Source organism: Dermacentor albipictus, unplaced genomic scaffold (genome assembly GCF_038994185.2).
Source record: "Dermacentor albipictus isolate Rhodes 1998 colony unplaced genomic scaffold, USDA_Dalb.pri_finalv2 scaffold_21, whole genome shotgun sequence".
Lineage (NCBI taxonomy): Eukaryota > Metazoa > Arthropoda > Arachnida > Ixodida > Ixodidae > Dermacentor > Dermacentor albipictus.
Window position 1 is genome coordinate 5,231,556 of NW_027225575.1, and position 15,720 is coordinate 5,247,275.

The window sequence follows — 15,720 nt, forward strand, 5'->3', positions numbered from 1 at the left end:
AAGTTTGCGACACGAAACATACCTGCAAGGATATACGTATATATATATAAAAAAGATCCCAAGTACGTTCCTATATCAAATCTTAAAAAAAGATATGTAGAACGTATATTTAGTCACATCATTCCATAAGTCTACATTACCTAACTATAAGATAAGACAGACACTTGAGTTCTTTACGAGAACTGCGAGAATTACGAGAACTGCGAACACTAGTTCCATTGATTTCACAGTGTAGTCGAAACGCGTAGTCCTCGCAGTCAGGTGGGATGTTAAACGGTGCATGCTAACCCATACCGAGAGGCCCACGGGCGCGCACCAGAAAACAGAGAGCGCTCTATAATAAGTTGCTATATCGTTGATTCTACTGCAATTAGAAATGATTTGCCCTCATGAGTACATAACGCTGCCGATACGGCCCGCTAATTTGTGCATATTCGGCTTTCCCTGAGCAGAGCCTATACCCCCTCGGGACGTGCGGAAAGTGGTGGAGTTAGAAGCAATCGCTCTGCGCAGACAGTTAGCGTCGAGTGAGTCCACACGACGTCCGCTGCATGCGCTCTCCACTGTGCATAATGCACCTGTGGGAAGAAGAAAACGGATATTTAGAACGTCTTCGCTCGTCTCCAAAACTTACGCGGTCAAACAATGAATTGCACCGCAAACAAACAACGATAATACTTTGCAACTTTCGTTCTTCTAAGTGAACTTATTCTCGGCGCGATTGCATAAAGCATAGCGGCGCGACAAAGAAAAGAAAAAAAGCAAGTGTTGCGCCACGGCCAAGAGCGCCGATGCGCGTCTCGAGCGGTGCCAAATCTCAAGGATAAGTAAGCGAGCCCTCGAGGTCTAAAGCCGGCTATGGGTCTTATGTGTACTGAGAGCTCTAAGGGCGGAGCGGTGGCAGAAGAGTAAAGGGCAGACGCGGGCCCGCATGCGTAAAAGTGCAGCGCCAAAGTTCGTCCTTTGTCATCGCGCAGAGTGTATACGAAAGCGCAAACGGTTCGGGAGAGAGAAAAAAAGGGTCGCAGATTTGGTCTCACATCCGATCCGTAGCCGATTTCGAAAATAATGCACCGCGTGCACAGTAAAAAAATAAATAAAAATAAGTGATAAGGAAGCGCAAAGGCACGCGCACGCACGCGCGTCGGTTACTGAATGCGTCCGTTTTGGCGTGAAAGCGGGCGGATTGAAGTGCAGCGTCTTTCCCTATTCCTTATTCGTCTCCTTCACCGTCCACGCTCGACGCGGGAAGAAAGGGACGCGAGGTTATATTCACACACACGTCGAAGAAAGGCGCTCGTAGAAAGAAAGAGGCCAAAGCTCCGAGACAGAGAGAGAGAAAGAGGGAGATTTAGGAGCCCTTCAAGGATATACACCACAGGCTTCACCGAAGGCGCGTGATGTCGCTATAGAGGGTTAGAAGGGAGCCGGAATCCGCGCAACACGCAAAGCGGCCTAGCGGATTTCGACAATACCTTTGGCGCATCCCGTAACATCCCCGTTTTCCCCATCGCGTCGAGCGCGCGCTCAGAGCCTCCATTTCGGGAACGATAGAAATGTGCATACATTTCGACCGCTCCCTATAGCTTCCCCAGCAGCATCACCTCCCGACGCCTCCTCACCTTACAGCCGTTATGCGAGCCTGCTGCGGGGCATAGCGGGCAATCGTCGCCGAGCTCTGGGTTCCCTCCCAGAGTGTTACTAGTGGGGTGAAGTGGGAGTAAGGGGGCGGGGGGGGGGAAGATCGGCGTGAGTGCTTGGGCGTAATAGGATTTATAGGATTTATTCCTCGCTGCAGCGGGCAGTAATTCTTTTCGATCAGAGTTGAGGGAGCGACAGACGAGCGCCGCCGTCGCGGGCGCCGACGACTACTTAAACGCTGGGCGCATGGCGGCGGCTGTAGGCGCGCTGCTCGCGGTCGACGGCGACGAGGGCGGAAACCGACGTGCCGGCAACCAGAGTAGTGTCGCCATCGTGCTGCTGCTGCTGCTGCTGTTCGAGCTGTCCAGACAGCGTCAGAGGTTTCTACCCGCTAAGGTGTCTCCTACTGCCTCAGCGGTCACAATCCGGGGTAACGGTGAGCGATGACCGGCGGCACCTATTTTTCCTCCGAATAGAAAAAAAAAACGCGATGGTTAATCTGGCTTGTGCAACGGGAAGGAGCGAGTTCACTTAATCAGGCAGGCCGTGCATATCACTTGGAACATCTATTTGAGTAACAGTGCGAATACCATGAGAAGGGATACGTGGGGAGGGGCATTAATCGAATCCGCCAGGGCGAACTCGGTCCAGGTCACGGTTTCAATGCTCACGTTCTGCAGAACGCTCTAACCGGATCTTGAAACGTAGAAAACAGCAGTGGGGAGGAACGTGAGGGTGCGATCATCATGGTAGTAATAGGGGGTATACTATAGCTGACGCTGATTTCTTCGCTGCGGCTTTGTGTACTTTTTCATTCTATACATAGATGTTACGATTCCCTGCGGGAGATACAGGACTAATAGCTTTACTGCGCTTCAGATGGAATCTACACTGCTTGCGCACGCGTGACACGAGCGCGCGGTGAGTACTGTACAAACTTCGCGTACAAGAACGCGACACTCTAAGTGCGACTTCGCCATCAGTTTCTGCATTCTCTATCTATCTATCTATCTATCTATCTATCTATCTATCTATCTATCTATCTATCTATCTATCTATCTATCTATCTATCTATCTATCTATCTATCTATCTATCTATCTATCTATCTATCTATCTATCTATCTATCTATCTATCTATCTATCTATCTATCTATCTATCTATCTATCTATCTATCTATCTATCTATCTATCTATCTATCTATCTATCTATCTATCTATATATACTGTATTATGTTGACATTATATTAAGCCGCTTCCTGAGCATGCGGACAGCATACAACAGATATCAGATCTGCTGAAAGGTAGTAAACGGACGCGAGTTGGAGAGAGAGAGAGAGAGTAAACTTCATAGGAAAGAGCACACGAGCGTAGGTAGCTCTTCCGCTGTGCACTGAGTGGGCCGCTCAGCCCAGGAGTCCAGCGGCCTTAGCTGCCCATCTCGCTCGGTAGACGAGGTGAAGCTGGTCCGTGGAGTCTGAGCTGGACAGCGCTGCCTCCCATCGCCGTGTGGTGGGGTGTGTTATGGGTGTGAGCTGTGGTGTGCCTGCGCAAGCCCACGCGATGTGGTAAAGCGTTGCACATTGATCGCAGTGTGGGCATTTAAAGGAATACAGCGCAGGATGCATGGCGTGGTAGAGTCTCAAGTGAGGATATGCGTTTGTTTGGAGTTTTCGCCATATTATCACTTCCTCTCGCGTCAGAGCATTATGAGGCGGTGGTATATTGTTCTTCGTGAAAGCCGGTAGTGTTGTAGGATGTGCGTGCATGTTAATGGTATGGGCTCGGGGTGGAACTGCTCGGCGTGACCCTCTCGCGGCTCCCGGTGTGCATTGCGATCGGGCGCAGGCATGTGCCTGCTGATTGCCGTGCAAGGACTCGTGCCCTGGAGTCCACACGACTTGTATGTATCTGTATGGCGGGACCTGGTGCGCTCCAATCAGAATGCGACGTGCGGCACTGGAAATCTTGGCCCTGGAAAATTTCTGCATGCCATCTGAGAGTCCGTCAGAACTATGACGCACTCCCAGTAAAGTGTGGTCGTGATGTCTAACGCTATCGCTTGTTCCTCTGTCTCTACAGCGCTCGCTCTGAAAACCGACGACGCATTTATTTCGATGCCGCGATTGTCGACTACGCTGGTGACAAATGCAGTGCTTCATGCAGTGCTGGCCGCTTCTACGTACAAGACATTGGGCTGGTTCTCATACTTCGTCGCAAGCGCCTGCGCTCGGGCACGTCGCCGTCCGATGTGGAAGTTCGGTGCTTGTTTCTGGGAATTATTGAGACGTGCATAGTCTCCTGTAATCGTGTCGGGAATTTTGTCAGTGCGCTGGTCTTCCGTACGGAATATCCAAGACGTTTCAAGATGCAGTGTCTCGCTGTTGTGCGTTGTAGCCTTTCCTTCTGGCTTAGCAGGTGGGCCTGTATAATTTCCCGATCGTTGTTGTACACCCCTGTCTCCTCGAGGCGAAAAGTAGCCGTTCCGGGTGGGAGTCCGAGCGCTTGCTTATACGCCTTGCGTGTCAACCGGTCGAGTGCCTCCACTTCTACATTGTTGAAATTTATATATGGTGCCGAGTACGCAATGCGGCTCACAACCAGAGCCTCCATTAGTTGGAGAACGTCCTGTTCCTTGAGTCCCCTCTTCCTGCTGCCAATTCGTTGCATCATGCGCAAGATTTGGTGGTCATGTATTCTAGCTTCTGTATGGCGCATCCTCCGCCCCCAGCATTTCGTAGGTGTAAGCCGAGGATACGAAGTCTGTCCAGCTTGGGAATTTCTCTAGGACCTATTCGCAGGTGGCTGGTTGGTGCCTGGGTTGTCGATCGTCCTCGTGAGCGTATCTCGATTACGATGAGCTCCGACTTCTCCAGCGCGCATTGCAGTCCGCATGTCTCCACGTGTCTCGCTACGACTTCCACTGCCCCCTGCAATGCCTTGTGGGGATGTCGCGGCTAGCGAAGGACGAATCCCAACATAAAAACGTAACGCTTCTTTATTCGGTGAACGATGCCAGCGGACGGGCATACCAACGCTACGTTCGTCACCGTAGCTGGTGGTAGAAGGCGGCTTTTATCAGCCAGGCAGCCTGTTCTTATAGCCACCGTCGGTGACGCATACCTCGGGTGACATGGCGGTGGCGCTATGCTTTATCGACCATGCAATCCAGCGTGCAGCTGTGGTATGCTTGGCCAGATGATAAGATGGCAGGTGCGCAGAAATATGCGCAGAGTGTGTCGCCACAGCCTCTTGCTGTTCTCCTATAGACCCTCCGGCCGTCCATATTCTGATGTCATCTGCATACAAGGCATGTCTGAGCCCCGGTATTTTTTCGAGTTGGGCTGGGAGTTTCATCATAGCCACGTCGAAAAGCATCGGTGTCAGCACAGCTCCTTGTGGCGTTCCTCTATTAGGTATGTCTACTCGCTGTAACCTCACATTTCCCAGTCCTATTGTGGCTGTACGATCTGTGATTAAAGCCCTCACGTAGTTGTAAGTTCGTCGGCCGCACTTCGTGTCACTGCGATTTGCTAGTATGGCTTCGTGCCACACGTTGTCAAAGGCCCCCTTTAGGTCTAATGCAAGAACTGCTTTGGGCAGCACGGCGTTGCTGCATTGAGCACTTCCTCTTTGAGCTGCAGAAGCACATCTTGCTTTGATAAGTTGGGCCGAAACCAAACATCGTGTTCGGCATCAGTTGATGTTCCTTGATATGCGTCTGTAGCCTAAGACCACGCGTTCCATCAATTTGCCGAGGCAAGACGTGAGCGAAATGGGTCTTAGGTTCTCCAGGCAGGGCATTTTTCCCGGCTTTGGTGTCAGCGTAATCTCTGCATGCTTAAATTTCGGAGTCAAGGTCCCTCTGCTCCAGTGTATATTGAATAGTTCAAGTATTGGAACAAAGCGCAAGTTCTGTAACATTGTCAGTGGCCCGGAGAATCGTCCTATCCAACTTGCACGCGTTGATAATACTTTAGTCCCTCCTCTACAGTGCTGCTTAGTGTTTAACGATGCATTTGTTTTTCCTGTAAAACCACACCTGTTTCTTTCCCATCTTCTTACGACCGTAACTTTCCTCCTATGGATCCCATAATCATTGATTCTGTATGCGTTGGTAAACTAATTAGTAATCTTAAAATTTCGTCTTCGTCTGGCTGTGATTCAATTATGTCTAAAATATTGATGATGAGTGTACTGCTCTGTTATCTTGTCCAACATTTTTGCTCAATCTTTAGAGTGCTCCACAATTCCCGGTGATTGGAAGGTAGGGAAGGTGGTTCCTGTCCATAAGTCAGGTAATGTACATCTTCCCAATAATTACAGACCCATATCGTTTACAAGCATCCCATGTAAGCTTCTTGAGCACAATATTTATTCTCATTTAATCAAATTTCTGTAGGAAAATTCTTTCTTCATTAACTCCCAGCATGGTTTCAGGAAAATGTTATCCTGTGAAGTGCAGCTACTATCTCCTACTAATGATCTCTTTATAAATAACGACATCAGCTTCGACACTGACTGCATATTCTTAGATTTTGCTAAAGCGTTTGATGGGGTAGTGCATGACTTGCTTCTTCTTCTTAAATTAAGCAAACTTAGACACCAAGTTATTCCGCTGGATTAAAAATTTTCTTTTAGACCGCACCCAATTTGTCACTGCTAACAACTGTTCATCTACTATTTCGCCTGTCTCATCCGGCGTCCCACAAGGATCAGTGTTGGGACCCTTACTCTTTCTCATTTACATTAACGACATCCCTGACTGCATCACGTTTTCATCAATAAACCTTTTTGCCTACAATTGCGTACTCTATAAAAAACTCTCCCAACCCTCTGATCAGCATGAACATCAAAAAGATCTTAACCACTTGTCTTCATGGTGCAGTAAATGGATGATAACATCAAAAAGTGTAAAAGCATGCGAATATCTCGACGGGACCACACTATTAGCAGCGAGTATTTTCTTGACGGCATCCGACTAGATCCAGTGACATTATACAAGCACCTCGGCATCCACATCAGTTCTGATCTTTCTTGGCGCATACATGTTGACTGCACTCTTAAAACGGTTGCACCCTTTGGGGTGTATATTTGTCCCACAACGATAATCGTCATCTGCCTAGCTTGCGTTTCCTTTCTTGAAAACTCGGCGCTCGCTACTTTCCTGTCGAGAATGCACTCTTAGAAAAATTTACACCCTTTGGGGCGTATCTTGTCCCACAACAATAATCGTCATCCGTGCTGCCCGCGTTTCCTTTCTTTAACGCTGCGAGCCCGGTACTTTCCAATCACGAACGGCATGCGCCTTATCAGTGTGACGCAGCATTCTCGACAGGAAAGTAGCGAGCGCCGAGTTTTCAGGAAAGGAAACGCAACCAAGGCAGATGACGATTATTGTTGTGGGACAAATATACACCCCAAAGGGTGCAACCGTTTTAAGAGTGTGGTGTGTCACGCTGATAACACGCAGTCGTACGCGAGTGGGAAATACCAGGCTCGCAGCTTTAAAGGAAGGAAACGCAGGCAAGACAGATGACGATTATTGTTGTGGGACAAGATAAGCCCCAAACGGAGTAATTTTTTTAAGAGTGCACTCTTAAAAAAAATGACACCCTTTGGGTGTAAGCCGCAAAGCTACCGCGGCGGGCACAGAAGTGTTGATTTGACGTGCCGCCGCTTCCGTGGTGTCGCCTAGACTCTGCGGTGCGCTTTAATTATTGCGGTTATTTTTCTGCACGCCCTGCGTGAGTTGACCGCTTGACATATTTGCATAGTGTTTATTTTTCAAAAATAGCAGGGACCTATCGTGCCATACCGTGAACCTAAATTTATCCCCGTTTTCTCGCAACCACTGTCGTCTCTATAGTAATAGCGTTTCGTTGCCTTCTCAGGTCATTTTTTCTCTATCCCCCCTCCCTTCCCATTGAATGGGAACTGCGAGCGAATAGTGGCAAGCCTGTTATTCACTCGTGCAGCGACTGCGTCTGTTCTACCCTATCTCTGCTTCCCCTCCCTCTCCTATCTACCATTCTATCTAGCTAGCCTCTGGACGCACGTTAGTAGAAAGGTAAGCGCTGCAGTTTCTGCAATGCTTTTGTGGGGGGTCACGGATAATTACAGCTGCCAAGAGGCTAATGTGGCGACGCCCTGGGAGCTCCAGACGGTGTGCACATTCGACGTGGTGCAAAGTCCAAGCGAGTTTCTCGCGTTGCCATCTCTGCCGCGCTCCTATCATGTGATGTTTGCCTTAGGATGTCGCAGAAAAGGTCCATTGCCGACTTTTTTTCAAACGCAAGCAAGCGGGCAAAGCAGCAATGCGTCGACACTGTGCTTTCTGCTTCAACGATTTGAGATTTGAAGACGCTGCATGAACAAGAAAATCCTTCTCAGCGCTCCGTTTTGATTTCACTTGAAGAGACTGTGAACAGCATCACTTCTGACGACGCGTGTCCGTCTTCGTCGGTGCAAATGGACAGTAAGTGCGACGAGCTTTCCGCATCATTTGCCGCAAGGGATGAACCTGATTTCGCGACCGAATTCACCTCCTCGGATGTGGATGTCGACCATGCAGGCCACTTGGACATTTCGATATTTAAGACACAGTCACCCACGTGGTCAATACTGAATCCACGATGTCTTGCCAGACATCGTGGGTTTCCTACACGCAGATGAAGTCGGGAAGACAGAGCAAGCCAGTTGCAACACATCTCAGCGACGCGTACTCCAGGGAGGTGCAGGAAAATCGCCTGTATATTTCATTTAATTTATTTTCACCTTAAAGGCCCGGAGGCATTACATAAGGGAGGGCTTTAATCCTTGTGACAATGTCAGAACAAATGTACAGAGCAGTAAAGAAAAAACAATAAAAAAAGACAAGCCAGGAACAATTGTGAAAAAAGGGGAACATCGTGTTGGAGTAAGGGTGGGTAGTAATTAAGCACTGTGGTTATTTAGCATTACACGGAACAATTTATGGTCAGTGCATGAGGCGATACCTTCTGGGACACTGTTCCAGTGGGTTATTGCGTCAGGCAAGAATAAAGTGTTCATGGCAGATGATCAGGTGATAATGCGTGCTATAGGACGACTGTGGCTTAAACAGGAGTATGTACGTAAGGGTGGATATAACAGGGAATGCCTGGAGTGTCGATGGTAATAAAAGGCGTGAAGCAAGCAGAGACGAGAGATGATCCGGCGGGAAGCAAGTGGTAGTAGTTTAAGTGTACGTTTTAGTACGGTTATGCTGGATTCACGAGAGTAATTGGAAGTTATAAACCGAGTAGTACGATTTTGTATTGCTTCTATGCAATAGGTAAGATATGATTGGGAAGGGTGCCAGATAGATGACTCATATTCTAACTGCGGACGTATGAATGTTATATATGCTAGCTTTTTTTAGATTTCTGGTGATATGGTTTTCAGGTTACGTTTTAAATATCCAAGGGTACGTGAAGCATTAGAACAGATGGTGTCAATATGTGTCAATATGAGTTGACCATGATAGTGTTGGTGTCATGTGAACGCCGAGGTATTTATAGGATGGGGGCATGATTGATAGGAGCTGAATTTATTGTGTAGGTGTGACTGCTTAAGCTGTGGTTGCGGGTGAATGACAGAGCTTTGCATTTAGTAAGGTTAAGCGGCATGAACTATTTCTCGCACCATACTGCGATGGAATCGAGATCCTGTTGTAGTGTGGTGATCTCATTCGAGCCTTTGATAGGGTAATATATGACACAGACGTCCACAAAAAGACGTAATTTATTCCTAATGCTAGCAGTTAAGTAGTTGATGTAGATGAGGAAAAGCAGAGGCGATAAACCAGCGCCTTGTGGCACACACCGATGTTACGCTCCTAAGGGACGAATTATGGTTATGTTTAGAGGTAAACTGTGTACGCCCTTTTAAGAAGGGTTCAAGCCAGGAAAGCGATTTCTTTGGGATTCCGATAGATGCGAGTTTTTGAAGTGGGCGATTGTGGGAAACGCGGTTGAATGCTTTCGAGTGATCCAAGAAAATGGCCTCAATCTGCAAATGAAGGTCCATGAATTGCAGAATGTCATAGGTGAACTCTGCGAATTGTGTCTCGCATGTAAATAGTTTTCTGAAGCCGTGTGGGTGAGGGTAAAACAAGTTGATAGATTTCAGGTGAGCCATTAGGTTGGATGAGATTCTATGTTTTAGTAGATTGGAAGGAATGCTGGTCAGAGAAATTGGGTGATAATTTATAGCGCGAGAGGGGGTCGCCAGTCTTAAAGGTTGGTGCGAGATGGGCCTTTTTCCAGTCGGCGGGCAAGTTCTCAGTCTTTAAAGACTGCGTAAATATTAGGTGTAGTACCTGGCTAGAAATGTTACTGGTGTTAACAAGTATTTTGGCGTTAATTCCATCACACCCAGCTGAGGTGGTGAGTTTTAGTGAATCAATGAGGCTACATATGCCATCAGAGTTGATCTTGATGGCTGGAATTAATTTTACTGAAAATGACGGTATTCGTTCAATGGGAACGTCATTAGTGTTGAAGAAAAATAAGGTGAAGTAGTCGTTAAGAGCCGACGCGCATTTTTCAGAGTTAATGAGATTGTCATCCGAATCTGTTAGTTCAATCTCTCTAGCATCTGTCTTTACGGAAAGTAAGCGCCAGAATTTATTGGGAATTGATCGTAGAATAGTCAGAAGATCATGATTAAAGGGCTCTCTTTGGCTATAGTCAGCTCTTGAATGTATTGGTTAGCGCACAGTTCGTATTTCCCCCATGTTTCTGAGTTATTTGTAAGTTTGGCTTTTCTGGAAAACCTTTTATTTTTAGTAAGGAGAGTTTTGAGCCATTTATTGAGCCGTTGAATGATAGGATAGGATTTCACGAGAACTGCTGGTATGTATTTAGCTACCAAGTTAGGCAAGACATCCTTATAAAGCTTATAAATCAGCAGTTTTTGTTAGGTAAGACTGCTGAAATTCATTAAAAATTCTTGCAGTTCGTTATTTATGGTTTCCAAGTCTGCCCTTTTGCAATCTTTTATTATTTTTGTTCTGGGTGACTTTTTCTTAAGCGGTGTTCTAATACAGATATGGATGAGGTTATGATCGCTGAGACCGGGTAATGTGGTAACACTCTCTATCATGGAAAGACGTCAACATAAGGTGAAGAGTGTTATCCCCTCTTGTAGGACATGATATCACCTGATGCAGGTTGAAGTCTACAATAAGATCAATAAATTGTTTAGCTTCGGATAACGGAGACCTGTTAGTTAGACAAAGTAGATGTCAATTAATGTTAGGGTAATTGAAGTCGCCAAAAAAGGCGAATAAATGCGTTAGAGAATTTGTCAGTCATATCGGTTAGCGCTTTACGCAGTAAATCGCAGAATGACGTATGGCTGTCCGGTGGCCTATAGCACACGCCAAAAATTGTCTCTCCAGGACCTTTGTAAGCGTAAGTTCACAATAGCTCGAGATTATCATCGCGACTGATCAGGGAAGATGAGAAGGTGCCTCTGATAGCTAATGAAACATCGCCTCCTCCCCGGCTGCTCAGATCATGGCGATAGAGAGTATAGCCGGAATTTGGAGGGAAATTTTCGCTTTGTCTGACGTCTTCGTTCAGCGACATTTCAGCTAATGTACTATGATGTCGGCATCGATGTCGTGAGCGAAGCTGCGAAGTTGTTCTCATTTGGGCAGCAAACTGCGTATGCTAGTGAAAGCTATATTAAGGAGCGGTAAGGATGAGGGACGACTGCGATATGAAGTTGAAGCGATAAGATCCGTTGCCCCGTCATTGCACGTTTTCGCGCCTTATGCTTTGGGATGCGCTGTTACCAAGCGTGTTTATGAATAACCTCGCAATTTCAATCACGCTGTCAGAAGCAGTCGCGTAGTGATAGCGTTTATTGTTAACAAGCAACTTGTCTACATGCAGTTTGAACACGCATTTTTGTGGTCGTATGAAATTTAACAATTTGGGGCGTGCGATAAGAGTAGCAGGGGCGAAATCTTCACGTATAGCGAAGTTTGTTGCCTGTAGTTTCCGCCCACAGGTCAGGATGTTTTCCTTTGACTTGGAATGAGCCAACTTGATCATTTTTGGGCGCTGCGTCCCTATTCCTCTCTCAAGGACCGACGCCGCTAGACAACTCCGCAATCTAGCTCGCAAGATCTCCTTAGCAGAGTGGAATACCGCACATACAAGGCGCACAAGACTGCACAGACTAAACCCGTCACTTGAACTCATACCTCCGGCCGGTCTGCACCGACGTGAAGCGTCTCTTCTGTGTCGGTTATGGCTTGGAGTTGCCTTCACGAATGCCTACTCAGCACTAATTGGAATGGCTAATAGTCCTACATGGGATGTTTGCGGATGCGAGGAGAACATTGACCACTTATTGTGCCATTGTCCTCAATTTCAAGCACAAGGATAATCTTTGTCCAACGCATTGAGGAAATTCAATGATCGTCCTCTGAGTGAACAGACAGTACTAGAGCACCGTCCCTACCAATCATCGGCTCAGAAGGCAGTGAAGGCACTTTTGTGCTTTCTGAGAACGTCTAGTTTGCGAGAGCGGCTTTAACTCAAGTACTGTCCGTACACGTATCTACAACTTCTCTCTCCCTTCTCTCTCTTCCCCTTCTCCCATCCCCCAGCGTAGGGTAGCCAACCAGACCGTTGACTGGCTAACATCCCTGCCTTCCTATATTCCTCTCTCTCTCTTTGGGCGTTTTCTTTCAGGATGGCATTTGCCTATGCGATGTGCGAGTTCAATAGCGCTTGGTTCTAGATGCATTTCAGGCTTGCTCGCGCAGAAATTGATGATTTTGCTCTTCAGACACTTTCTAGCTTTCTTTTTCGTTGTCTTCCAGTCCGAGGAACAGCAAGTTATTACGGCGCATTCTGTTATTTGTGTCAGTGCTCTCAGCTTTAAGCAGTGCTATCTCTTTGATGACATCGTTTTGTCTAGTCTCAATTATTCCGTCCTGATGATCATTTTCTAGCAACTGTTTGTCAGTGCAGCTATTGTGTTGTCTTTGAGAACGTTGGCTTCTCTCAGCTCACTTATATTGGTACGTATTTCTGGTACTATTTGTTTTAGTTCTTAAATCGTCTGTGAAAGCGAAGAAACCCTGTCTCTTTCGGGGCTTGTTCGGGGCCCCTCTTTCGGGGCCCCTCTTTCGGGGCCCCTCTTTCGGGGCTTTCGGGGCCTGTTCAATGTCTCCAGAGAACAAGAGGATTACATCGGACAGAAGCGCAAAAGTGACCGCTTAATAGTACAGACGGACCACTCTACGCCACTTCAAGTCGCAGGGACCCGACACCGCGAGGAGACAACGATTGTCGCTACGAAATTCCTTAGCATTGTGTAACTAACCTGGAAGGTTACGAAAGCGATGAGCATCTTGCGCTCAACAGTGTCGTGCCCCAGCCAGTCAGCTTTGCCACGCCGATTAAATACAGCCTGGCTTGACCTTGTGACTGATGACGTCGCTTTCGTAGGATGTTGCCAGGTGAACGAAGCTTCTGCCGCTAAAACTGGGTTTTTCTTCACGGCTTCGGTGAGGAGAGGCGGACCGGTAGCCCAGGATTGTGCGGTTTCAGGGAAGGCAATCCGGTTTGCAGAAAGGCTTTCGGGTAGGGCATGTATCAGCGCAGGACCAGTACGACAGCATCTGGTAGGTTAGAAAAGCGATGAGCATCCTGCGTTCACTGGTGTCGTGCCCAAGAGTCGCAGATATATTGCGATTCGTTGCCATTCAGGGAATCGCTCAGAGAGAGGGGCCCCGATGAAAGTGCCACAAGTGAAAACAAGGAAAACTTCGTTGAGGTCTTGAACTTGTTTCGCAAATATGAAGATATTATCGGAAAGAAACTGAATGGTGGGGCAGCGAACGTGAAATACGTTCATCATTTGATACAAGACCAGATCCTCGAAATTCTCAGCCACATCACATTAACAAGTATAAAGCAAGAGTTGAAAAGCTCCAAGTATTTTACACTTATTGTCGATGAAACCAAGTACCTAAGCAAGACGGAATAATTATCACTTGTAGTAAGGTACTACGCAAATGGGGCTGTCTTTGAGCGGTTTCTTGGATTCCGCAACGCTGAGAACTTGGATGCAACGTCACTCCTGAGCTACGCAAGGGAAACGTTGAATCGCTGCGGCATAGATACTCAGCTCTGCATTGCTTAAATATATGATGGTGCGAGTGTCATGAGCGGTACCTCAAGGTGCGTCCACGCTGTTCAGGTAGGAAGTGCCGTAGGCAGTGTACGTGCACTGCATGAACCGCCGCCTCAGTCTAGTCATTGTGGATATCTGCAAGGGGATAAAACCGGGGAGGGTTTTTTTTTCTCTCTTTTAGGATGCCTCTGGATCTCAAATTCACTCTCTGTCAGTAGATGTGCAGAAAAGGTTCTCTTTACCAGGAATAGAGCTGCAGCGTCTCAGCTATACATGATGGGCCTGCCAGATAGCGGCTTACACAGCGGCAATGAAAAGCTTTCCTGCTATCAGTGGCGTAGCTAGGTCGTCTGGCACCCGGGGCCCATAGGTCTTCTGTCAGCCCCCCCCCCCCCCCCCCCCCCCCTTGGTTGTAGTCGACGAAGGCGAGGATATCAACAATTTCCGGGTGCCTTCAGGCGTATATGTTCTCTCCTCTGTTCTATTTGTGTTTATTATTCTTTTCCCATATGCATTTTTGTTATTCTATTTCCCATTTCCAGCGTTTAGAATCACCAACCGGCGCCAATTATTATTATTTTTTTGTGTGATCTAGCGCGTCTTTACCAAAGTTGGAATTAAGAGGCACATTGCTTAGAGGTGTTAGTTCTCTCTACTGTTGTGAAATATACTCTTTTGAAGCTATATTGCGATCTAGTTAACCGATGGTATTTTGTTGCAGCTGGGTACCTGTTTTTTTTCTTTATTTAATACAGTTTTTCGTGTATTTGCTTTAGTATGTATTATATAAATTTTCATTTTCTTAGGAGAAGCACTGCTGTGTAAATATGCTAAATTTTAATTGATATCTTACTGCGATGCTGGAGTAGTTTGTTCACACTGATGTGTTTAGAAGGCCTTGAGCCCAGTTAAAAATAGTCAAAACACAACGCATGAGGGTGACAACCAGAGGGGTGAAAACCTCGTGTAGTTGCGTTAATAATAATAATAATATTTGGGGTTTTACGTGCCAAAACCACTTTCTGATTATGAGGCACGCCGTAGTGGAGGACTCCGGAAATTTTGACCACCTGGGGTTCTTTAACGTGCACCTAATTCTAAGCACACGGGTGTTTTCGCATTTCGCCCCCATCGAAATGCGGCCGGCGTGGCCGGGATTCGATCCCGCGACCTCGTGCTCAGCAGCCCAACACCATAGCCACTGAGCAACCACGGCGGGTTGTAGTTGCGTTATCATGTGCCGGAGCTCGTCCAAACCATTCTCCATTTGCACATGTAGCTCTTGGATGGCTTTCCTGTTTTCCTGAATGCCTCTTTCGCCAGCCGTTACTCTCGCTTTGAAGTCTGGATGCACTGTCAGATCCGGATCGGGCAGCGTCTCGGTGTTCATTTCCTCGACCTTCTCCTCCACTACCGAGGGAGTGGACGCGCGCTGCGGTGGCAGTGGCGGTGTTCAGGGTTCGGGCAAACTTTCTTGTGCTGGTGGCTCAATTGTTTCGGCTTCGTTCTTCCTTAAGTTGTGCGCGCAATTCGGCTATCATTAAGCGCAGTTTCTGCACTATGGGGCCGCAAGCGCCTGCACAGTGTTGTTCGGGTTTGTGTGTGCGTCTCGTGATGGCTGTACGTGTTGCTTGGTTTTGTCATTTTGTCTCCGTGACTTCGGGAGGCAGCGTTCTGCCCAGCTCACCTGTCGTTCCTTGGAGCTTACATGACTCGGGGTTCTCGGCCTACTGCCGGACATGGTTCTGCTCTTGGACCCGGATCTGCTGCCGCCACGTTGTTCCGATGCCGTCCTGGATCTGGACCTGGAGCGCGTCCGAGATCGGGATCGCTGTCTGCGACGCTTGCTCGGTTGTTCCATCGTGGTGTGTTCTTTGTGTGCCTGTTCCCTACGTAGTCTG

The 15,720-nt window shown here is 47.6% G+C and overlaps 1 protein-coding gene across 2 annotated transcripts in view; it reads left to right on the forward strand.

Moving 5' to 3' along the window:
- Window positions 1-4,937: 4,937 nt before the first annotated feature.
- LOC135918734 (homeobox protein otx5-A-like) overlaps window positions 4,938-15,720 on the forward strand; it is an 87,663-nt gene continuing 76,880 nt past the window's right edge. Inside the window, exons 1-2 of one of the 2 annotated variants that reach the window (XM_070529392.1) lie at window positions 4,938-5,055; window positions 5,878-5,937. Coding sequence is in view for 1 of the 2 variants with exons in the window: in XM_065452379.1 (XP_065308451.1) it covers window positions 4,952-5,055 (104 nt within the window). In the remaining variant the exon portion in view is untranslated. The remainder of the gene's footprint in view (window positions 5,056-5,877; window positions 5,938-15,720) is intronic. The other variant, XM_065452379.1, reaches the window with a different exon arrangement.